At 48.1% G+C, this 25040-nt stretch overlaps 1 protein-coding gene and 1 long non-coding RNA gene across 6 annotated transcripts in view; both read left to right on the top strand.

The window, feature by feature from the left end:
- LOC144313975 (uncharacterized) overlaps nt 1-10032 on the top strand; it is a 52879-nt gene extending 42847 nt beyond the window's left edge. Inside the window, exons 3-4 of the long non-coding RNA XR_013379618.1 lie at nt 2904-3049; nt 9728-10032. This is a non-coding gene — a long non-coding RNA (uncharacterized LOC144313975). The remainder of the gene's footprint in view (nt 1-2903; nt 3050-9727) is intronic.
- Nucleotides 10033-12076: 2044 nt separating this feature from the next.
- Nucleotides 12077-24401, top strand: HBEGF (heparin binding EGF like growth factor). 5 transcript variants are annotated; one of them, XM_077897497.1, is made up of 6 exons: nt 12083-12401; nt 12610-12783; nt 15886-16066; nt 21402-21557; nt 22362-22452; nt 22705-24401. In XM_077897497.1, exons 1-5 carry the CDS (start codon nt 12356-12358, stop codon nt 22432-22434), a joined length of 630 nt encoding a protein of 209 aa, XP_077753623.1. In that variant the 5' UTR covers nt 12083-12355; the 3' UTR covers nt 22435-22452; nt 22705-24401. The 5 variants fall into 5 exon arrangements, with proteins under 5 accessions (XP_077753620.1, XP_077753621.1, XP_077753623.1 ...); XM_077897496.1 differs by having other exon boundaries at nt 12084-12401; nt 22966-24401; XM_077897498.1 differs by having other exon boundaries at nt 12088-12401; nt 15889-16066; nt 22966-24401.
- The last annotated feature ends 639 nt before the right edge of the window (nt 24402-25040 follow it).

Genomic DNA, 25040 nt, shown 5'->3' with positions numbered 1-25040 from the left:
GGTCACACGAGGGCGCTGCTCCCCGCGGACAGGATTGCTTGGTCTACCCACCAGCCGGCTTTGCTTCCCCAGTGGCCCGCCAGGGCGCAGAGGTGTTAAGGGAGCAGGAAGGGGTCCTTAATCTTCCAACCTTTCCTGGATTGGCCCAGTGGGATGGGATGGGGGGCGGGGAGGCGCAACAAGGATGGAGAGAGAGGGCTAATCGTGCTCTCTTGAACGTGGATCAAACCCTCCACTAGATACGTAGGACCCGTCTCTTCCCTGGGAAGTGGGACTTGGGCTAATCCTCCCCACCAACTCCACGTCTGAACTTGGAGCAATTTGCCCCAAGTCCAAGGAGGTCCCAGGATAGGAATGAAAGGAGTGAGTCACTATATTACCACTTGAGGATGAGGTGCTGAGTCCAAGGGGGGTGTTGGTTTCAGCCCCAGGAGGAATCCTTGTCCTGGAATCCCTGTGACCACCCACTTCAAGAATGTGCCCCAACCTCAGGGCAAGTGACTCAAAAAAGCCTGAGGGGGACAGGAACAGGCACTTGGCATGAATACCCGTTCTCACACACACATCCTCCCTTCCCACTCCCACTCCTGCCAAAGTTCAGAGGGTCCTCCCTTTCTCTCTGTGGCCCCAGCTACCCTGCCTTCCAAGGATGCCTGCAGTAAAGGACCACCATGCCTCCAATCTCCCCAGGCTCCACTGCTACCTCTTGGGTCCTGGGTGCCCTGAGCTGTGTAGGTTGGTGAGGGGTGTGAGTGAGGACTCACAGGTTTGTCTGTGGGCACCAGTGGTCTCCCAGGCGGCTCAGGGAAGGAAGGCTATATGGGCGAGCAGCGTTGGGTGTAGGCACTGGAAAATACCCTGACACAGGAATCCAAAAATTGAGTTCTCATCCCAGCTCAGTCATACATTTATTAGGTGTTCTTGACCAAAGTCCTCCCTTTTCTGAGCCTGTTTTCTTTGTATAAACCGAAACAGTTTGGGTAGATGATTTCCATGGTTCAAAGCATACCTTTACGCAACACTCTGAGCTGAACCCTGAGTAGAAGGGAGTGGTGTCATGAACAGACTGTCTTGGTGTAAATCCAGGCTTGGTTACTTTCTAACAAGTGGAAAAGAGGTTTATCTTTGCAGAACCTGAGTTTTCTTACAAGCAAAATGTAAAAAAAGTACCCACACCATAGTCTTTATTAAATGACACAATGCATGCAAATTAAGCCTACCACATAGTATACACATTATGGAGGCTGTTATTACTATATAACTGAAAATTGTCATACAGTGGGGAAAAATAAAATATATATTGGAACACTAATTGTATCCAACTCTGTGCTAGGCCCATTATCTCACATAATCCTTGCAACAAGCTTTAAACTTTTTTTTTTTTTTTTTTTTTTACTTTTTGGGGCACCTGGCTGACACAGTTGGCCAAGTGACTGGCTCGTGAGATTGAGCCCCAAGTCGAACTCTGTGCTCATCATGGAGTCTGCTTAAGACTGTCTCTCTTGGGCCCCTGGGTGGCTCAGGTCATGACCCCAGAGTTCTGGGATCAAGTCCCATATCAGGCTCCTTGCGGGGAGCCTGCTTCTCTCTCTACCTATGTCTCTGCCTCTCTCTGTATCTCTCATGAATAAATAAAATCGAAAAAAAAAAAAAAAAAGACTCTCTCTCCCTCTGCCCCTCCCCCTCAAATAAATCTTTAAAAATAAAACTTTAATTTTTGAGAGCCTAATTATAGAAGAAGAAACAATGAAGTTGCAAAAAAGATACAGAGAGGTTTCCAGCCAGTACCTTTCATCCAGCTTTCCCCTGTGGTAACATCTTATATAAAGATAGCACAGTATCCAAGCCAGGAAAATGACAGAGGCACAATACTGTTAGCTAGACTACAGGCCTTATTCAGATTTCATTTGTTTCTACATGTATTCATTTGTCTATGTCTGTGTGTATATAGTTTTATGAAAGTGTATGACATGTATAGATTTATGAAAGTGTATGACATGTATAGATTCACTCACAAGCTGGGCAAGTTGCTCAACTTCCTTCAGCATCGGTTTTCTCATCTATAAACTGGAGATGAAAATACTATCTTCCTCAGAGGACTGTGGTGAGAATTAAATGAGATAATGTATAGAAAGAGCAATGCCTAAAATGTAGTGAGCACTCAACAAGTTTAAGTATTTTTAATTTTTTTTAAAAGATTTTATTTATTCAGGACAGCTGGGTGGCTCAGCGGTTGAGCGTCTGCCTTTGGCTCAGGGTGTGATCCCGGGGTTCCGGGATCGAGTCCCATATCAGGCTCTCTCCATGTAGCCTGCTTCTCCCTCTGCCTGTGTCTCTGCTTCTGTGTGTGTGTGTCTCTCTCATGAATAAATAAAATCTTAAAAAAAAAAGATTTTATTTATTCATTTGAGAAAGAGTCAGGGGGAGGGGCAGAAGGCAAGAGGGAGAGAGAAAGAGAATCTCAAACTGACCCCGCACTCAGAATAGAGCCCTGTTCGGGGCTTGATTCACTACCCTGGGATCATGACCTGAGCTGAAACCAAGAATCTGATCCTTAACCAACTGAGCCACCCAGGCGCCCCAGTAATTTTTTTTTTTAGAAAAAGCATGTTTTGAAAAGTGATTTGAGATATAGAAATCATTCATATTTATTTTTAAGTTCATATTCATTATAGAAAAAAACAGAAAATGCCCTTAAAACTAAAAATAACAAAATAAATTTTCATAATGCCCTTCCCATAAAATAACCATTATTGATAATTTTACTTGTACCACAAAATGAGACATATTTCATTATTCCCACTTTATCATAAGAACACTGAGACTCAGAAAGGTTAAGCAATTTGCTATGACTACTGAGCTTATGAGTGAGGAGTCAAAACTCTTGCCTCCATTGCTCCCAGCTGGGGGCAGCAGACAGGAACAAGAGGAACACGGATTGGGGCTGACTGAGATGAGCAGCATCTGTTGGCTTCCAAGCGCTTGCTGGGTTCCAAGCACTACCTTAGCACCTCGCATGTCATCTCCAAGAGCACAGAAGCCCCTGGAGGTAAGTACCGGTCCCATTTATGAATGAGGAAACTGAGTCTCTGAGGTACCTTGGCCAAAGTCATAGCTAGGGGCTAGTGGACCAGGGCTCAGAAAGGGGTCAGTTTCCTAACTCAGCTTGAGCTTCAAAGCCTCAGCTCTGAGGGATTCAGACAAGATGCTAGCAGAATGTGGAGGGAGGGCAGCCCCAGTGGCTCAGCAGTTTAGTGCCACCTTCAGTCCAGGGCGTGATCCTGGAGACCCAGGATCAAGTCCCACATCGGGCTCCCTGCATGGAGCCTGCTCCTCCCTCTGCCTGTGTCTCTGCCTTTCTCTCCCTCTCTCTGTGTGTCTCTCATGAATGGATAAATAAATAAAATCTTAAAAAAAAAAAAAAAAAGAATGTGGAGGGAAAGTCTCTCCAGTTGGAGGTCTGGGCTTCTCTGACCCTGGAGCTGGGATATCCTTGCCTGACGCCCACCTTAACCCTGGGCAACCAACACCCAGCCAACACTTGGAACGGGCCCTGACAACTGGAGCCCGCTTCTCCTCCCTCACACTGCTCACACTCCATCTGGAATATAGGGGTGAGGGCGTTTGAAGGGGAGAAGGAAGAGGTATCAGAGAAGCTGGTCTCCATACAAAACCACCTGCACATGCCATAAACTGCTCTGCCTCAGGCTTTCTTTTTTTTTTTAATTTTTTTTATTTATTTATGATAGTCACACAGAGAGAGAGAGAGAGAGAGAGAGAGAGGCGCAGAGACACAGGCAGAGGGAGAAGCAGGCTCCATGCAACGGGAGCCCGACGTGGGATTCGATCCCGGGTCTCCAGGATCGCGCCCTGGGCCAAAGGCAGGCGCCAAACCGCTGCGCCACCCAGGGATCCCATGCCTCAGGCTTTCTAAGCCCGCATTGAACATTAGGAAATGTTGGGAAGGCAACTTCAGGTATGTGATTTTTGGGTTTCACATTAATTATATCTGCTCTGTTTACTTCCAGAAAAGACTTAAAGACAATAAAAGACATGGATACAAGTAAATATTTTAAAAATGATTACCCATGATGAAACCAAATTGGAGAAGAAAGAAATAATTGTACTCAAAATTCTGGGCTAGACAATAATCATTGCAACTGAGCATCAAAACTTAATTGTGATCTTTCTGGTACTGGAGGCAAAAAGAGAACATATGAGTTCCACATTTGAATCTAGTATCTAGTAAAAGGAAATAGCTATGCCAGATAGTCACAAGAGTCAAACTTTCTAACACTGAACTAACTACAAGAGGAAGTTGTTACACCTTTTTCAGGCTCTGGCCAGGGACCTTATATGTAATAGTCTCTAGAACAGCATTTTACAAAGGATACAGAAAGGCTTCTTATGTGAAGACTTCTGGTGTTAGTGGTCTTCAGCCCCATCAGAAAAAATATTTTCTTTTTATAGGAAATATGTTAATACTCTTTTACTATCCTGAAATAAAGTTCACAGAGAATATCCTATCTCTACATTTACTTTTTTCTCCTTTGTAGAAATCTGTCCATGTTAATATTTTGATGTATTTTTCCAGTTTTTTTAACCTATATCTAGGTTTCAGAAGTACTTTTAAATAATTATAGAGAGGGGCACCTGGCTGGCTCAGTCAGAAAAGCATGGAACTCTTAATCTTGGGGTGGTGAGTTCAAGCCCCATGTTGGATGTAGAGATTATTTAAATTTAAAAAAAATTAAGATTTTGTTTCTTTATTTATTCATGAGAGACACAGGGAGAGAGGCAAAGACATAGGCAGAGGGAGAAGCAGGATCCTCACAGAGAGCCTGATGCCAGATTTGATCTCAGGATCCTGGCTGGGATCATGCCTTGAGGTGAAGGCAGATGCACAACTGCTGAGCGAGCCATAGGCGTCCCAAATTTAAAAAAAAAAAAAAGTTTTTAAGGGGCCCCTGGGTGGCTCAGTTGCTGAAGGTTCTGCCTTCAGGTCAGGTCATGATCCCAAGGTCCTGGGATTGAGCCCCATGTGGAGCCCACATTGTCCTCCACGTTGTCGGGCTCCCTGCTCAGTGTGGAGTCTGCTTCTCCCTCTTTCACTACCTCTTCTCCTTTCTCGTGTGCTCTGTCTCAAAATCTTTAAAAATGTTTTTCTAAATAACATTATTTGAATATGCAAATACTTGCTCAGAACTACTCTAGAGATCTCAATGAAGAAGCCCATTGCTTGCACCTACACAGATTTACTTTGAATGTGACAGCTGGGGTAGCCTGGGTGGCTCAGCGGTTTAGCGCCGCCTTCTACTGCCTTCTGGGTGCGTAATCCTGGAGACCCAGAATTGAGCCCCATGTCGGGCTCCCTGCAGGGAGCCTGCATCTCCCTCTGCCTGTGTCTCTGCCTCTTTCTCTGTATCTCTCATGAATAAATAAATAAAATCTTTAAAAAAAAATTGAATGTGACAGCTACAAATACTGACTGAACAAGTGTGTTGTTTGACAACTCAGATACCACCCAAATGGACAATTCATGCTGACTTCTTTATTGTTATTATTATTATTATTTATTTGTTTACTCATGAGAGACAGAGAGAGAGAGGCAGAGACACAGGCAGAGGGAAAAGCAGGCTCCCTGTGGGAACCTAATGTGGGACTCTATCCCAGGACCCCAGGATCCAACCTGAGCCAAAGGCTCAACCACTGAGCCACCCACGTGCCCCAATTCATGCTAATTTCATTCCTGGAAAAGTCAATGTAGAAACACTTGTTATATTTTAATGTAAAATAGAGTTGATTCTAGGCTCAAGGGATTATAATCAAGTTTTTCACCCACATGTATGTCTGGCAGGACACTCAAAAGCATGTGGAATATGGGACAATGGGGGGGGCAATTTTCACTTGTGTGAACTTGACATCTTTTCCTTCAAATGCCTGAGGACTCCCTAGTTTGGGGGACAACCAAAACTCCCCACAGATTCCTAGAATGACCCGTAGGGGGCAGTATCTCTTCCTTTGTGAACCATTGTCTTGATCAACTCTGTTATAAAAAAAAAAAGTAAACGGATAAGGTTAAATTATTATTATTATTTTTTAAGATTTTATTTGTTTACTCAATAGAGACACAGAGCAGGGCAGAGGCACAGGCAGAGGGAGAAGCAGGCTCCATGCAGGGAGCCCTATGTGGGACTCAATCCCTGAACTGGGTTCACACCCTGAGCCAAAGGCAGATGCTCAACCTCTGACCCACCCAGGCGTCCCGAGGTTACATTTTTAAATTGCAGCTCTGTGTTTGCATTTCTAAGAGGAACCAAACTTACACATTCCTGGTACAGGATGTGATGCGACCTCACTCCATGGTTGAGCCCTAGAGAAGTCAGTAACAATAGTACTGACCTATTTATGTAGGGCTCTCCATTTAGCCAAGCACTTGCAGAGGTGCTATCTCCTGGGTCACAAGAACCCCCTAAGTAGATTGTTATTCTCCACATTGAGAGACAAAGAAGCACAGGAAGAAAGGTTAGCATGCCCCATAAATCAGGCACTGTGGGCTGTCATAGAATTGTCTCAGCAGGACTTTGAATAGCAGCTTGCCTGCTAACAATCCATGATGGACATTTACTGGCCAGTGCCTGAATACAGAACAATTGTCTCAACCTCTAATTTTACATGTGAGGAACCTGAGGCTTAAAGAGTGAGATGGGTTGTGTGATGGATGAGTGAGGAATCACTTGCCCCCTCCCTGATGACAGACAGCCATCTGTGCTAGGGGATGACCAAAGTGGTAAAGTCCTGTTAACCCCAAAGTCACAGAAATGGGCCCAGAAATGGAGGAGGATGGCTTGGAATCCAGGCCTGAGCAAGCACATTATAAATATTCCTTCCTCAACATCTGGAAATGAGGACTCCTGATTCCCTTAAACCCCCTTCCCACCTCATCCATTCCTAGTCTTCATCCTATTCAAATGGATCCTGACCTCAGGCAATAGACAGGAGAATCCTGTTTATCCCTGGGTGTGCATGAAGTGTTATCTGACACCACTCCCAGGAGCCCCCAGGCAGCATAGGAGGTACAAAGGAGTTCCAAAGGGCAGATCTGAGTACAAATCAGCTGCACCCCTAAGACAACCTGATTCACTGACTCAGCTGGGGATAGAGAGCTGGGATGAAGGCAGCTGGGGCAAGGAACTATGACTCCTTAACTCTCAATTTTTAAGTGTGGATAACTCTGGGCTAATGGCACCCTAGCCTCAAGGGAGGTGCCCTCTCCCCAGCCAGCAGAGCTTTGGGTCTTCTTAGGACCACTTGAAGGAAGGGAAGGGAAGGGAGGAAGAGGTGAACATTTGGGGATTTTGTGTATGTGGATTTTTTTTTTTTTTTGAAGTGTTTGTTCTTAGTAGCAACTGTCACCAAGTAAGCACCTACCCATGTGCCAGGCATCATATTCTGCTTTATTGCACATGATCTGATTGAACCATCACAAAACCCTATAGGAACAGCTACTACTATTATTCCCATCTTGCAGATGAGCAAACTGTAGGTCAGAGAAGTTGAATAACATGTCCTAAGTTAGAAAGCTAAAATCTAACATATTCAAGGAATGCCTGGTGGCTCAGTGGTTGAGTGTCTGCCTTCAGCCCAGGGCATAATCCTGAAGTCCTGGAATCCCTGCATAGAGCCTGCTTCTCCCTCTGTCTGTGTCTCTGCCTCTCTCTCTCTCTCTGTCTTTCATGAATAAATAAATAAAATATTTTAAAAAAGCATATTCAAAATTTGAACCCTGGGCTTTCTGGCTCTCAAGGGTATGCCCATTTCACTAGCTGTTCTGCTGTCCTACGGAGGCCTTCTTCCAGCCTTGAGGCAGATTCTTATCACTGTCCCTGCAGGACCACTGGGGACCACTGAGGCTCAGTAAAGCTGACCGTGTTACTGTCTGTAGAAGCAGAGAGAAGGTAGCCATTGTCTCATTCGATTGTTAAGGGCTAGGGTTGAGCTTAAGAACACAGGCCTGGAAAGAAGGAAAGAATTCAAATTGAGAGGCGGCCCCGGTGGCTCAGCGGTTTAGCACCGCCTGCAGTCCAGGGCGTGATCCTGGAGACCGGGTGGTCTCCCTGCATGGGGCCTGCTTCTCTCTCTGCCTGTGTCTCTGCCTCTCTCATGGATAAATAAATAAAATCTTAAAAAAAAAAAAAATGAATTCAAATTGAGGCTTAGATTCTCACCAACTGGGTGACCTGGAACTGTTACTCACCTGTGTTAGCTTGACCCTTTAAAATGGGGAGGAGGGGGATCCCTGGGTGGCGCAGTGGTTTAGCGCCTGCCTTTGGCCCAGGGTGCGATCCTGGAGACCTGGGATCGAGTCCCACGTCGGGCTCCCGGTGCATGGAGCATGCTTCTCCCTCTGCCTATGTCTCTGTCTCTCTCTCTCTCTCTGTGTGTGTGACTATCATAAATAAATAAAAATTTAAAAAAAAAATAAATAAAATAAAATAAAATGGGGAGGAGTATCTAGTCCGAGGGCAATTGTGTGGATTGTGCTACATAATGCAGGTGAGGTGTTGAGCACAGAAGTTTCATTACCTAAAGCTCCTCTGCCTCAGAGGTTCAGATTTTTGTTCAGATGCTATAAGTTATTCTGGTTAACTCTGCAGACCAGTGCTTCTGCACTGGCTGATGCCAGAATTACTAACAAAAGTATAAGTGCTTGGGCCCCATCCCAGATTTTGAATTAGGAGGACTAGGTCGGGCTTGGACCTCTTTATCTTTGATGAATTCTCGGGTAGGGATCCCTGGGTGGCGCAGCGGTTTAGCGCCTGCCTTTGGCCCAGGGCGCGATCCTGGAGACCTGGGATTGAATCCCACGTCGGGCTCCCGGTACATGGAGCCTGCTTCTCCCTCTGCCTGTGTCTCTGCCTCTCTCTCTCTGTGACTATCATAAACAAAAAATAATAATAAAAAAATGAATTCTCGGGTAATGCTGATACCCAGCCAGTTTGGGGGAGCGAATCTACTGGCACAGACATCTCAGGCACCTTGGGGAAGGGATTCAAGTTGATTCCCTCTCCAACTCCCTTTCCCCCTTTTTTCCCACCACAATTACCCCTTTCCCCCACCTCCTCCCCACTGGCTCCTCTCCCTCTCCCTCTTTGAAATCAAGGTCTGTATGGCCTAGTAGTGAGTCAGTGACACTCAGTGTCCCACGAAGCCTGTGTTCCCAGAGGCTAGGGAACCCAGGACAGAACTGGAGAACAGGATGCCAGGGTTTCTGCTCTGGATTTGCCCCTTTGTGACTCACTGGTGGCTGAAGGCCAGGAAGTCTTCAAACCTCAGTTTGCTCAAGATCCATAGACAGTTGAAGAAATTGGAGTGGCCTGTCTGGACTCTACTTCCTTAGGAGTATGTCGCTGGTATTTGACAGCCAGAGAGCAGGTGGAGGAGTACATGAAAAATCCTGCATAATTGTGCTTTTCAACATCTCATTTCATGCCCACAGTGATAGGAAAATAAAATCCATCATCTGCCTGGGCTTGTAATGTCTTCCATCATCTGTCACTAGCCCTTTGCTTCAACATTATCTTATATATCCCTCCTTCCTTTCTGGCCTTCCTACTGTTCCCTGAATGTTCCAAGTTTGTTTCCACTTCTGTTTTTGAACTATTTGCATGGTTTGGGATGCTTTTGCAATGGATGACCATAAGTCTGTTTCTGTATTTTCATTCAGGCTTCAGCTTAGATGTCACATGCTCAGAGAGGACACTGCTGATCAGTCACCAAACCTAAAGTGTCATCCCAAGCACTGGGACACATCACCCTATAGTGTATCATTGTATTTGAACTTTCCCTGGAGCTGTTTTTTTTTTTTTTTTTTGGAGCTGTTTTTATTTACTAAACATGTTGCCCGTTTCCCTCTCTGCAGAGTGGAAGCTTCATGAAAGTGCATTCTTGATGGTCTTGTTTATTGCTGGGTCCCTTGTGGCTGAAAGGCATTCATTGGATGTTTGTGGAATAAATAAGCTACTGAAATTACTCCAGCCTGGATTGTGATTTGTTTTCTTTGGTCAGAGGACACCCCAGGTTCTGAGAGGGGAAGTGACTGTCCCAAAACATCCCAGGCCTTTTGTCTTCATCTTCCAGGCCCTTCCCATAAAACCTGGCTGACACACAAACCAAGGTGGGGTGAGGCTCCTAGGTGTGATGAAAGCTTGGAGTTGCCCCATGAATGGGGCTAAGGCTGATGTGGAGGTGAGAAGGCAGAAAGACAGCATGCAAAGGAAGAGGCAGGCTGGGACAAGAGAGCAGGGTGTGAACCTGGCGGCAGGTAGGGGAAGGGGGTGACTTGGCTGTGTGTCAGGAAGTGTTTCCCTCCACCCTCCCCTGGGGAGAGCTCTCATCCCAAAGTGGTTTTATTTGGGGGAAGGAGGTGGTCATGTGGTTGCTGAGGGAGAACCAAGGTGTGGCTTGGATGATGACCAACCACTAAGGTTCTAGTGATCACCCAAAAGAATAATCCCCCAGTGGCACTTGGCCAAATGGGTGACAGGTGAGCTTCCGCCTGAAACCAGTCCAACCACAACATATAGCCTCAGACCCAGGGAGAAGGGAGAGGTAAAAAGCCTCTAAGGAAATGGAGTTGTCAAAGTAGAATGCTTAGTAATAATAAGATAATAGCTTACATTTATTGAGAACTTATAATATGCCTGGCACTGTACTAAGTGCTTTCTTATATGAGTTTCCTCATTCAATCCTCAAAAAGCTCTCTACAAAGTCTTATTATTGTTACCTCCATTTGAGAGATTTGGAAACTGAGGCTCAGTGAAATGAAATACTTTGTTCAAGGTCACTCAGTAAGTAGTAAGGTCCAGATTCCAACTTACATATGTAGTGATTTCAGTGTACTTTGGAAACCCAGGCATGGGAAGTGTTGCTAGGGCAAGTCAAGAGGGCAGACCCTACAAAAGTGGGGATGGATAGAAACAGTGGGATAGCCTGTGTATAAATAGGAAGCCTGTTTTTATCTCTACACATGGGCTGAATCAGGCAAGCAGCTCTATCTGGCACAATTTGAGGACTCTGAATGCCAACCCAGCCCTGTGTCATACAACTCCCTCCCCGGCACATCCCTGGGAGCTGAAATATCTACTGGGAGTCATTTCTTTGGGTTAGGACATTGACAGCAGAAGATCCCTGTAAAAATACTAGGTTGGAGGAGAAATACATCAATCTCCTGGCACCTGTTGAACATAGCAACCTATGCTAGCCAGCTGGGTCCCATGGGAGAGGGTCTCAGTTTTTATGTTGGAGAAGAAAGTGGTGCTCCAAGACAAGGAATAGTATGAGGCTTGTTGCACAACCATTGTCCTTCAGATCCCAGATGCCTGGGAATTAAAATCCATAGTTCAAAAATCTTAATGAAGACTATGTCCTCTGGGAGAAAGATGGAGGGAAGCCACTCCAGCAGCTGGAAGAATACTTCCTTTGCTTTTGCTGGATTGATACCAAGTGCCTGCAACTGCAGTTCTGGTTACTTCGGGCTCATGAGACCTGCTGGCATTCGTGTATCTAATTTTTTTTCACCTAATTTTTAAATGATAAACGAACTCATTATTATTTACTATTTGCTGTGTAGCTAGGCAAAGCGGAGAATGTTACTTTCAGCAGGTGACATGGGTGCAGATCCCTGGATTGGAGCAGGGATGGCTGGAGGGACCAGGCCTGGAGTAGGGGAAGGAACGAGGGGTGTCCAAGGGCAGGGCTCAGCTCAGCGTTCGCGAGGCTGCAGCGCACCCGGCGTTTGCGGAAAGGTTGGAACGGGTCCCCGCCACCTGCCGGTCGGCAGCCCTTCCCACAGTTAGACGGTGGCTACCCCGGCCGGCCGGGTCCCAAATTATGTGAGCGCCATCCCCTACTCCCGCCCCCTTCCCTCGCCGCGCCCGCGGAGTTAGGGGCGCCCGGAGCCGGGCGAGCGGCCCAGCGCGGGAGGCCGGGGGAGGGAGCGGAGGCGGGGGAGGGGGAGGGGGAGGGGGAGGGGGAGGGGCGGGGAGGGGGCGGGGCGGAGCCTCGGCGCCTCCTGGAGCCTTATTCCCAGCCGCGCGCCAGGAGCGTTCAGTCACCGAGGGATCTGCGGGCGGCGAGCAGCTGGCCGGCCTGACCGAGACGCAAGGGGCCCGGGTGGGCGGACGGACCGAGCGAGCAGACAGACACCCAGCGGCCGCCGGCTCGGCGCAGGTCCCGGCTAGGCTTGCACCCAGAGGCCGGCGGCAGACGCAGCCCGGCCGAATCCCCTGAGCTCCGCCCGGCCCGGCTCGCGTGCCAGCGCCCCGCAGTCGCCGCCTCCGCCCGGTCCGGGACCATGAAGCTGCTGCGGTCAGTGGTGCTGAAGCTCTTTCTGGCTGCAGGTGAGAGGGCTGCCGACGCCCCCGGAGGTGGGGGGGGGGGTTGGGGCCACGGTGCCGGGGGCCCGGGGGCAAGGGCGCTGCAGCGACTCCACCGCGGGCCACTTGGTGGGGCCCGTGCTCCCCGGCAGACGGCTGCCGGCTTCGGTGCGCGCGGCGACCGGGGGTGCAGAGGGGTCTGATGCGCGGCCTCGCCCCCACCCCCCTGCAGTGCTCTCGGCGTCGGTGACTGGCGAGAGCTTGGGGCGTCTTCGGAGAGGGCTGGCGGCCGGAACTGGCAACCCGGACTCTCCCACCGAATCCACGGACCGGCTGCTGCCCCCGGAAGGCGGCCGGGCCAGGGAAGTCCTGGACTTAGAAGAGACGGACCTGGACCTTTTAAGAGGTGGGTATGAAGGCTCCTCATCCTTGACCCCGGTGGGCACTTGAAGGATAAGTGGATCCAGGGTTCACGCTGTTTGGGCACACTTGTGAGTTGGGAGTATTCATGGCGGACTTCAAGGAAAACCTGCTAAACCCGACAAGCTTGCTAGGGGATCCTGAAATGTGGATCCCGCTGTCTTTCTTGCTGTTGAGTCTCACATGTCCAGTTGCTCCCCTTCTGGGTAGTTTAGGGCAAAGTGAGCAGGCAGGGTGTCGGTGGTCTTGTACACTTCTGGGTAAGCTGGAGTAAGGAACAAGGAATGGTTGGGATGTTTTCTGTAAAGTTCCTATGTAAAAATCGGTGCAAGTCTTAATTCCTCTATCAAATGACCATTGTGTATAAAATGATAGATGTGGGGAGCCTAGGAATGTAGTAGGTGTGCAGTCTTCTCCGTCCACCTGTCTCCAGGCTGGAGAAACGGAGGGGAATGAGGGTCTCTTGGTCTCCCAGGTGAGGCCAGCACCTCCTTGGGAGGCTGTGAATGATGGGCACTGGGTCTCTAGGGAGACATAATGAAATGCTACGTGTCTACAAATCCTACCCAAAGCCTGGAGACTTCCTGACCACCCTGAGTCCCTGAGAGACACTCCAAGGGAAAAAGGGCCACGTGGGATCCTCCAGCAGATGTGGCTGGAGTTGAGTACAGGCACAGGGCAGAGTCCAGAGCCTTCAGCGTTGCCCACTTGCCTGCCCCCAGCCACCTGAAGTGATTCTTGAGGGTGGAGCAGGGACTGGGCCCTGAAGCACCAGAATTACTATATTGGGTTGAAAAGATACCCACCTGTTCTAGCCCTGCCTGCCCTTTAGCCACCCCTTACCCAGAGCTTCCCTTAGGTGAGGTGCTGTCTTGCTTTGTATAAATCAAAGGTCTGCTCCCAAGCTGGGCCTGCGTTGTCAACCTTCATCCTCTCCTAGTAGCCTCTTGGGTTGCCCGTGGCTGGAACAACCTGGATTCTCCTAGCCATCGTGGCTGGAACAACCTGGATTCTCCTAGCCATCGCCTCCTAGGCTGGGCAGAGCTGGGCTGTGACTCACCCTCCACCCACACAGCTGCTCCTCATACCTCTGCTGACCTGACTCACTGCTCCCTGTCCCTGGCAGGAGCCTGGCTGTCACCCTGTCACTTTCTTCCTCCCTTCTCTGGTTGGCTTGCCCCTTCTGCCACAATTTCACCACAGCTCTGGTCACTCTTGAGCATCTGCTTCACCTTCTGAGCGCTGAAGAGGCTTGGGTCTATACCAGAGGAAACTGGGGTCTGTAGGACTACTGGCACCTGCCCTTCTCTTTTTTTTTTTTTTTAAAAATTTATTTATTTACGATAGTCACACAGAGAGAGAGAGAGAGAGAGGCAGAGACACAGGCAGAGAGAGAAGCAGGCTCCATGCACTGGGAGCCCGAGGTGGGATTCGATCCCAGGTCTCCAGGATCGCGCCCTGAGCCAAAGGCAGGCGCCAAACCGCTGCGCCACCCAGGGATCCCAACCTGCCCTTCTCTTGGCTTTGCTGGGTGAAAACTGATTTTCATGTCTGGGGATCCTATCATCTAAAATGAATAACTATTACTGTTTATTAAGTACCTGCTGTATTCTAGGCAGTCATTATGCTATTGTGGGTTAATTAATCCTGTAGCAACGCTCTGAAATTGCACTGCTAGCCACTACTTACTGAGCACCCCAATGTTCAGAGAGATTAAGTCACTTGCCCAAGTTCATGGCGCTGAAGCAGGAGCACAGGTCTGTTGACTTCAGAGTCCATTCATTGTCTCCTTCCTGGTTCAATATCCGGGGTGTTCTAGACTTGTACAGGGGAAGGGACAGGGGTGTGTGAGCAGTTTGGTATATTGAGAAAGAGTACTGGATATGGAATCTAGAGACCACATTTCTGATCTCAATTCTGCATGACCTTCACCAAATCACTGCCTTTCGAGACCTCAAGTTTTTTTTTATTTTTTTTAATTAAAAAACATTTTTTTTTTTATTTTAAGAGACCTCAAGTTTTTTATCAGAAAATGGAAAGCCATGATATTCTTTCAAGTGACTCCCCGCTTGAGGATCCTGCGTCTCCAGTCTAATGTTTGATGCTAACCCTTGCACCAGACACAAGGCTACAGCCATGGACAGTGGGCACTTTTTTTCCTCTGGGAGCAGGGGAAAGGGGACTGGTGTCAGACCCCTGATGGGCTGCTGGGTGTAGCCCATGGTCAGTCCCAGCTGGAAAATGTGAAAAGAATTGGGGGGGGGGGGGTTCATCCTTGTTCCAGTTCCTTCTACGTAATTCCTTACTTTCCATCTTTCTCCCCCTTGTACACATTATACTTATCCATCCTAGAGAGCTATAAACAGGACATCTGGGGATAAATGTAATAGACCTTTGAGAGGAGTGGTAAGTTGCAAAGGACATAGAGCAGGGTAAATACTCTGCTTGAGGTCAAAAAAAGCAAGGCCCTGACCAGGGATGGCCTGCTTGTGGTTCCCAAGCCTGGCTCTGGCCTGGGCTCATGGTACCCTGGTACTAGTGGGTGCTTCAGAGGGGGCCATCTGGACATGGACACTGCTGTTATTTTAGGAGCCTCCCCCACCACCACCAAAGAAAGAAAAAAACCCTCCAAGTACCTTCTCCAGAAACAATTTTTATCTCTGACACTGTCTTCCTGCAAGTGGGTCAGTGAGTGCAGCATCAGGAAATGATGCTGATTTAAGGCCAAAATAGCACCAAGTGGGCGTGGGGGAGTAGATGGGGATGGACAGTGGGGTGGGGGTGAGGTTAGTAGAACTGCCCCGTCAGCAGCGAACTCAACAGAAGCTAGCATTGTTCGAATGAAGTTCTTGAACTAAGTCTGAGAAATGCCTTCCTTGGGACCCCTGTAGTCTCTGCTTCCTCCCCTGCCTTCTGGTGGTCCTGCTCAGTCTTCCTTTAGCTCCTGGGAGGCACTGAGCCAAGGGGCTTCCCAAAGCCTCTGACTACAGGTGAGATTAAAGAGCTTGTACTCCTTCTAGACATGGTGCTGTTCTGAGTCTTTCCCCCAGGAGAGTTAAAGGCCTAACAGGGTCCTTTTCCCCCCTAGCAGCTGCTTTCTCCTCCAAGCCACAGGCTCTGGCCACACCCAGTAAGGAGGAACGTGGGAAAAAAAAGAAGAAAGGCAAAGGCTTAGGGAGGAAGAGAGACCCGTGTCTTCGGAAATACAAGGACTTCTGCATCCATGGAGAATGCAAATATGTGAAGGAGCTCCGGGCTCCATCCTGCATGTAAGTGTCCTTTCCCTGAGCTGTCAGTCACGTGGCTGTTCCTCGTTGTCACTGTTCCTTGAATTCATAATTCTACCCAGTTGCTTCTCAATCTTTAGGCGGAAGCTGGGAGGAGGGGAAATATTTTTAGTCAGCGGAAGGGGCTCTCCCCTGCATGGGTTTGTAATTTCCTGTGGTGTAGATTTGTGACGCTCTTTCATCCTTAGGGACATTTCCTGCTTGCTCAGGCATGACATGTGGCCAAGAGAGCTGATGCCTGCAGCCAGGTCCTTCATTCATTCCTACTTCATGCCCTATTCCACATGGGAGAAGCCAGTAGGACCCATGTAGGCTTCCTGGGTGGAGTGGAGCTCCTATGGCCTCCCTTCCCAAGCCCTGCAGACAGGTGGGAGGTGCATTTGGACCCACGCTGTGCAGATGTGTATGCTTGGATGTATGTGTGCCCACATGAGTGAGCACACGTGGGTTGATTTGAAGGCATGGCAGGACTATACAGAAAGCAATCATCGCAGGAGCAGGGAGAGGCCCTTTCCCCTCTTCTTCCTCATCTCAGCAAGGGCCAAGACCTGGGGGACATAATGGGAATTGCCCTTTGGCCATGGGATTGGGAGAACACTTCCTTTGTGCAAGATTAACAGGAAATGGAACCCAACCCAGTAGACATCAGCCCCTGGTCAGGCAGCACCACCCTTTTCCTGGGTGGAGGGGCCATGGGTTCCCCAGCTTCTCTGCCAGGCCAAGCCCTGCAAATGGCTGCCTTGGCACCCCTCAGGGATGACAGCACAGTCCTGCTATCTGGCAGGCATAATGTGGCCACTGTACCCGAGGCCAACACCCACATTCGACTACAAACATCCACTCTCTTCCTCTGGGCACAAGGTCCCTATGGAGAGACAGGCTTTGTGACCTGGGAGACTCTGGACAGGACCAGGAGATTATTAGGTGCACACCACATCTCAACCTGTCAAAAAAGGCTGGCTGCCTGGCATCTCTGCTACTGTGATTAGTCCAGATCCCTTGGCTTTTTAAAGTTTCCTTGTCCTGTCTGATCTTACATAGCAAAGCTGCCCTGTATTTGGCAGCTGGCAGGCAGACCCGTCACTCTCCACCATGTTCATGATCACTTGTGTGTCCTCCCCAATAACATCCTTTTCAGGAGCTTGGAATTAGAGGGAGTTGCTTTAAAGTAACATAGACAGTTCCCATATTATTCTTCCCAAGGTCTTGGGGATAGGGTAGGAAATGGTTGTCTTAAATTTGTAAAATGCCGTCATTAGCACAGGATGGAGGTAGTGACTCCGAAGGCAGTCAAGATGGGTCGAGACCAGGAGTCTGTCTGGTCCAAACTGGTCCAGGGCTTTGGTGGATGGACTTCCACTGCTTAGCTGAGAACCTTTGTAAGGCTGCTATCCTGGAGAGCAGATCCTGACTGTCAACTAAAGCCAGTAGATGAGGGTCCCTGGGACAAAGGTGGTGCCTCCTCTCCTTTGCCCCCCATAGCCTCACAATTAACATTTAATATGAGCTGAACCGAGCCAGTATGTGTGGAGTACCCACTTGGTGCCAACTATTCTAGGGAATGGGGAATTATAGTCCTGTCCTGGAATTATCAAAAGTTCTAGGGTGGTTGACAGGGCTTGCTATCTCTAGTTGAAAGATGAGGACACTAGAGCCAGGAAGTTGGAAGTGATTTGCCTGAGATCAACAGCTAAATAAATGGATGGAAACAGGACAAGGATTCAGGTGCCTGACTTTCAGTCCAGCATGCTTTTCATGCCTCCAGGCAGGACCAGGTATTGGCTTGTGTCCTTCTTCCCTATCTATCCTTCCAGAGTTTGAACAGGATTTTATAGAGGACAGCTGTTAGGTTAGAGGTCTCTGAAGGCTTTCACTAGCCTAAGAGCATGGCAGTCTGATTTAAAGACTTTGTCTCTGCTTCCTAGACAGATTTTCTAGGGACTGGATTGTGTGTCTGCTTTGGCTCCCCCTGCCTCCAGCCTTTGGAGCTCAGGGCAGAATGTAGCAAGAAGACACAGAGCTCCCAGTTTGGGGAAATGTGACATTTGGTCACCTAGATTTGGGGCTTTTTGTTGCTCCTCTTTCCCTCTAGACTCAGGAACCGCCAGCCAGGGTGCATCCAGGCTGCCCTGAGGAGCTTGAGGCTAGCTGGCTTCCTAAACTATTCCTCCACAGCCACCATATACAGGAAAACGCTTTTGTGTCACCAGCCAAAAGTTGCCCTCAAAGAGCAGTTTCCTGGGGCTCCTGACTGGCTGCTGACCCAGAAGCTGGCTGCAAAGTTTCCTGTGGCCGGAGGAAGCCTGGAGGCAGTCAGGCTGAGGAGAATCAGCTGGGAGGGAGACAGGCATGGAGCCTTCCCTTGGCCTCATTGGCCAGATGCTGAGAAGGAATGTGGACCCCCCTTCTCTTTGGCTCCACCTGACCTTGGAGCCCCATTCCTCAGGACAGTACCCTGTGGAGTCTAATTTTGTAATAACTCACACATATGTGGAGCTTGGCCTTTTGTTAAGTGCTGTTTAAGTATAGTATCTCATTCGATCCTCAAAATACTCTGGAGAGGTAGGTGTTTATTATTCCTGTGTTTCAAATGAGTAAACCAAAGCTTAGAAAGGTAAAAGTAATTTGCTTAAGACCACCTGGCTAGAAATAGCAGCAAGACATGGTGTAGGGGCGGAGAAACCTGGTTTGGAAAATGTCTCTGGACCCTAGAGGTTTCTTACTGCCATTGTAATACAAGTTCTGAAATGGGTCACAACCATCAGTAGGAGGAACATGTTCCAGTTTGGTGGGTTGCTGGCTTTGAGCAAGACACATGATCTTGCCCCCCCCTTGCCACCCCCTCCATGCTTGGAACATACTCATTTGCCCCCCCCACTCCCTGGGAAAGCCAGGAGTCATTTGCAAAGGGAGAGGGAGGTGGGTAATATTAGGATGTTTACATTATTATCCTTTTGACTCAGGGTGGGGGTGGAGGGATTATGTAACTGAATTGCGGGACTCTGAGACCAAGCTTTATTTCTATCATCTGAGTAACTACCTGTGGGGTTTGAGTGATGGCTGGAAGTGAAAAACAGCCTCAGCTTCCCTTCCCCACCCCCCCAGGGGAGCATAGTCTCTGAAGTCATCTAGAGTGTTGGGCTAAATCCTGGCTCTCTCACTGGCTGTATAACCTTGGGCAAATTAGCTAGGAACTTAAGCCTCAATCTCTCCCTCTTTATTTTTTTTTTTAAAGGTTTTATTTATTCATTATAGACATAGAGAGAGAGGCAGAGACACAGGCAGAGAGAGAGAAGCAGGCTCCATGCACCGGGAGCCCGACGTGGGATTCGATCCTGAGTCTCCAGGATCGCGCCCTGGGCCAAAGGCAGGCGCCAAACTGCTGCGCCACCCAGGGATCCCTCTCTCCCTCTTTAAAATGGGGATAGTAACTCCTACTTCACAGAGATGTTTTTGAGATTGAACCACATGATTCTTGTAAAGCAATTAGCATAGAGTACTTGGCTCCCAGTAAGCCTTTAATGTTTGCTATTTATTATCCAAGTTAATAATAATAATATAATAATAAGTCAAAGAGCAGGGTCAGACAGCCCCAGGAAGCTATCACCTCATGAGATATGTGTTTCCTTGGGGTAATTTGCACTGTTCAGAGTGAGAAGAATCATGAATTTGAAATCTCCTAAGACTGGTTTCTAGTCTTAGTCTTGTTGCCTCTTAGTTGTGCTACTTTTGGCAAATCACAATCCCTTTAACCCTTACTCTTAGTCTTTCAGTCTGTAAAATGGGGCTGTACCTGCCTACCAGATGGTATGAGTCTCAGCTGGGCTAGCAGATAAGTAGTGTGCTCTATAAACTGCTGTGCATGAGCAATTTTCCAAGGGCACTCCCGAGAGCTTCCTCTGTATCCTGTCAGCATGGAGGTTGTTGTTTGCCCCGCCTTGGCCAACGGGACAGATGCATAGAGAGGCTGGGCAAGGAGCTGGGTGCCCTGCTGTGTGTATATGGGGCTGACACACATTTATCATGCAGTGAGGTGGTTTCCCAAAGCACCCAGGAGGAGCTGAGCCAGAGAGAGGTGCCCAGCACTCCACAGAGGCAGCCTGGCCCCCTCTACTGCTGCCAGGTTTGGATAGGTCTGCTTCTGGGGTGCCTCTCAGTAGGAAGAAGGGATTCCTTGCTCTGAGGCATCACATGTACGACCTGCTTCTCAGAGGAGGGCCAACTCAAAATAGAGGGCCAGTAGCCAGCTATTCAGTGAGGCAATGGCCTAGAGTCCCCAGGCAGATGGAACCAATGCAGTTGTGAGTGTGATGGGACACATGGAGCTCAGGGTCAAACAAACCAAGACCACACCTCTGCTCTGCCAAGTGACCATGGGAAAGACAGCTCTGCCTTTCTGTAACATGGGGTTCCACCTACATCAAAGGGCCTTTCCAGTGCTTGGATAAAGGAAGGGACGTGAATGTACTTGTTCAACTGAAAGTGCTTCCAAGTCTTCCTAAGAGCTTCAAGGAAATGCTTTAGTTAGAACAGGCATTTGCCATCTGATTTATTTCTTGAGTGTGAAAACCCAAAAGGTTTTTAATTTTTTTCCATGCTCTGGCTAGACAGCTGGGCAAGAAGTTACCTTGGTTTGTTTACTTTGTCCTATGATGTAGGAGGTCAGATAGCCCAGGGTTCAGAGGCCAAAAGTCAATGTGAAGCTCTCAAGTTGGGCCCTGCACCCAGAGGAAGCTGGGAGTTCAATGAAGGGAACTTGAGAAAAATGGCTCCTGGCAAAGGAACAGGACCTATTAATAGGATGGGCTGTGGCTGAGAGGCACTGAGTGCTGGAAGCAGTGGTGGAGAAGGCTGGCTTTATTTCTGGGTCAGAGTTAAGGGGCCTCACTAGAAGGAGTGATAGTCCCCTCGACTCAACCCACTAGTACATAGGCCTACACCTCTGAGGGGCTTAAACAGACTGTCTTAATACACATGTAATAAATCATCCACACATGGAACATATGTAGCTTGGACCTTGAAGTCCTTCCTTACTTTTTCCCTGCCTGGAGCAGTAATCTTGAGCCAGATAACCAGAGGGAATGGAGAGGGGGCCTAGGAGTGCGGGGAGGAAAGTCACAGAACCTTCAGAGGGGCTTTTCAAGAGTCTTCTCCTAGATTCCTACTAGAAGGAGAGAGAAAGGGCAGGGATCAAGACCAGGGATTGATAGGCTGAGGCTGTGAGGACTGGGATCTGGCTTAGGTAGGAGGGTCATTGCCTACAGAGAGAGAGGCCAAACCACTAACCTCATCTCTGCTTTTTTCTGTCTTGAACCAGCTGCCACCCCGGTTACCATGGAGAGAGGTGCCATGGGCTGAGCCTTCCAGTAGAAAATCGCTTATATACTTACGACCATACAACCATCTTGGCTGTGGTGGCTGTGGTGCTGTCATCTGTCTGTCTGCTTGTCATCGTGGGGCTTCTCATGTTTAGGTGAGTATTGGGGCCCCCTGCAGGTTGTTTCTGCAAATAACTTCCATTCCTCCTGCTGGGTTTTCTGCCTGTGAACACATGAGCCCTTCAACCTCCCAAATTCCAGGCTAGGAACCTGACTGACATACCTGAGGAACCTAGCTTCTCTAGGCACCTAGCTTCTTGGGTGAGATGTGAGTCCAGTGTCCAGAGCCCAGGGCAAAAATTGCCAGGTCATAGCAGGTCCTGCTTTTCATAGCAAGTCTAGTAACCCACCCATGGGTCTCTCTTCATATGGTTCCTTCCCTTTGCTCTGTTCTCTGATGGCTTTAGTGTGTGGTTTGATAGCCAAAGCATGGGTGGTATATGGCTATTGGTATATCCTTTCAATTCTGAGGCATTTCAACCTCAGGCCATGCTTCCAGTCCAGGTTGTATTCTAGGTTGGGGGAGACCTACCAAGTGCTCGATGCCCATTTTCAAGCTGTACAATTCATCTGTTGGGAGACCTGGGCCAAGTTACCTGTCTTTCTGAGGGTTAAAATCTCATGATGATTGTAATCTCTACCTACCTCATAAGGATATTATGAGGATCGTGTAGGTGAGGTCAAAGTTCTCAACAAATTATAGCCTGCTGTTAGAGACAGGCATTCCTTGGGGCAGTTGGGCCTCTGACCAGAGATCTGTTGGGCTGCCATAGCCTCTTGGCATTTCCAGGTAATAGAGAGAACCACCATGGCAATGGCCTTTTGAAGGACCACTACCTTCTGGGACCTGCACCCTGTCATAGCAGGCAGAGCTTGCTCACAAAACTTGTCTCCTTCAGGTACCATAGGAGAGGAGGTTATGATGTGGAAAGTGAAGAGAAAGTGAAGTTAGGCATGACTACTTCCCACTGAGAGAGACCTGTACTCAAGGTAATGGTCCATCCTTTGCCCCATGGCACCATCACCATCTTCTCTAGATCTGTTTCAAAGTATTCTGAATTCTTCTCTCGACCTAGGAGTTGGGGGGCAGGCTACTGTGGAGTTAGGGTCCCATTGCAGAATGGTTTTCAAAAAGGTTTTCAGTGGGTTGTTTCCACTTGGGGTGACAGTTCCTAGAGAAATACCCAAGAGAGATGCCTGAGACAATACTTTCTCCTATCCTTGTCCCTTCTTCTGCCCCAGGTGATCTTCCTACTTCATAAGACTGGACCTGGGAAACTCTTAAGACCGAATCCAGCTTTGTTTATTTATTTGAGAGAAAGAGAGTATGAGTGGGGTGAGAGGCAGAGGGAGAAACAGATTCCCCACTGAGCAGGGAGCCTGATTTGAGGCTCGATCCTGGAAGTCCAAGATCATGACCTGAGCCGAAGGCAGATGCTTAACTGACTGAGCCACCCAGCTGCCGCTGGATCCAGCTTTAAATGCCTTCCTCTTGTGCTTTAGGAATCTGCAGGGGGACTGCTACCTCCGAGAAGATACAGCTGATCATAGACTCTGCAGAGGGAAAGGACGTCACAGCTAGTCAGGAAGATTCCTTCTTTCCCAGTTGCTATCTAGATTGGCCCTTCATAATTGCTTTGCCAAAATACCAGAGCCTTCAAGTGCCAAACAGAATATGTCAAAATGGAATCTTGGTCAGAAGAAAGCGAAAGTGAGAGACCTTCATGCCCTTCTGATTTCCTTCCACCAAACCCCACCTACCCCCATAAGTTTGTTTAAATAATTAACTTCTGGATTAAGATGCCAGTTAAATTCCATATGCTCCAGGATCTTTGGCAGATAAAAAAAGAAGAAGGAGAAGAAGAATTAAAGATTTGTGGATTGAAAGAAAGTAACAAAGATTGAGAAGCCATATACTCAAGTAGCCACCAAGGGATCTGCTGTTTGGATCCTCAAGCGCTGGATTTGATGAGCTAACTGTGAAATACCACAAGCCTGAGAACTGAATTTTGGGACTTCTACCCAGATGGAAAAATAACAACTATTTTTTGTTTGTTTGTTTGTTTGTAAAATGCCTCTTAAATTATATATTTATTTTATTCTATGTATGTTAATTTATTTAGTTTTTAACAATCTAACAATAATATTTCAAGTGCCTAGTCTGTTACTTTGGCAGTGTCCTGGCCCTCCACCTGGCATGCCCACCATCTGGCTCGGCATTGTTCTCCTCTGCCATAACTTTGAGATGGTTCTGTGACCCATCTGTAGTCATTTGTTATCTATACACATTTCTGAAGATCTTCCACAGTCATGGTGCCACAGGGGGTGGTCAGTACGGTCAGGATATAGGAGTTAACTTTGTCAGATCCACTCTATGAGCTGGACTGCAGTCTTGCCTAGGCGATTTTGTCTACCGTTTATGTTTCAAAAGCCCAAGGTGCTGATGTCAAAGTGTAACAGATATTGGTGTTTCCTTGTGTCCTCTCCCTGCCAAATCTCCTAAGAGGTTGGACTTCCATGCCTGCAGCTTTCCTAGCTCCTCCACCCCTATGGCCCCAGGCCCACAGAGTGGGAACTCCTTTTTTCTCATGTCAAGACATTTTTTCTTACTCCTGCCATTCTTCTGGTGCTACTCCATGCAGGGGTCAGTGCAGCAGAGGAGGATCTAGAGAAGGTATCAGCAAAGAAGAAGGCTGAGGAGGAGCAGGAAACATTGGAGCTGCCTGTTCTTGTTAATTGATAACCTACCGATTACTACACAGTTTGGGGTCGGGGGGCTTCTGTGTAAACCCATCCACCTCACTTAAACTAAAAAGGTATGCTGTCATGGTCCCTTCTGGAAGTTGCTGGTGCCATTTCTGAACTGTTACAACCTGTATTTCCAAACCTGGTTCATATTTATATTTTGCAATTCAAATAAAGATAACCCATACTCCATAGACTTCTTTCTGTTTTATCTGGGAACTGGTTTAACATAGGTATTTCCTAAGCCCTGAATCAATATTAGGCTCTAGGCCAGGCTTTTTTATGTACTCTATCTTGCTATCCCTGACAACAGTGTGATAGAGGTACTGTCATCATCCCATTTTTCCTGAAGAGAAAACTGAGGCTCAGAGATATTATGTAACTTGCCTGAAGAAACACAGTTGGTAAGTGACGGAGCTGGGACTGGCAGTCTGACTGCAATTATTTGTTTTTATACTTATACTATTTCTGAGACAACAGAAAATAAACCTTTCACATTGGAAGTTTGACTGGCTATAACCAGGAAAGATGTCCACTCATTTAGTAAATAGACTCTGGGCTCAGGGCCTGGTCCTGTGCTGTATCCACAATGAGGCATTGCCTCTGGTGGAAACAAGGCATCTTTGACTTCCCTCTCATGCTCCACAACCAATCTATCAGCAAACCCTTTCACTCATTATTCTAAAGCCAAAGGCAGATGCTCAATCGCTGAGCCACCCAGGCGTCCCCATTTTCTTATTTGTTGATTGTCTATCTCTTCCTATTAGAATGCTAGCTTTATGAAGGTAGGGATATGTACATTGCACTAATCATAGGCTTTCAATATTTGTCAA

This window comes from Canis aureus, chromosome 5 (assembly GCF_053574225.1).
Source record: "Canis aureus isolate CA01 chromosome 5, VMU_Caureus_v.1.0, whole genome shotgun sequence".
Classification (NCBI taxonomy): Eukaryota; Metazoa; Chordata; class Mammalia; order Carnivora; family Canidae; genus Canis; species Canis aureus.
Note: the sequence above shows the minus strand (reverse complement) of the source record. Positions and strands in the feature narration are given on the sequence as shown.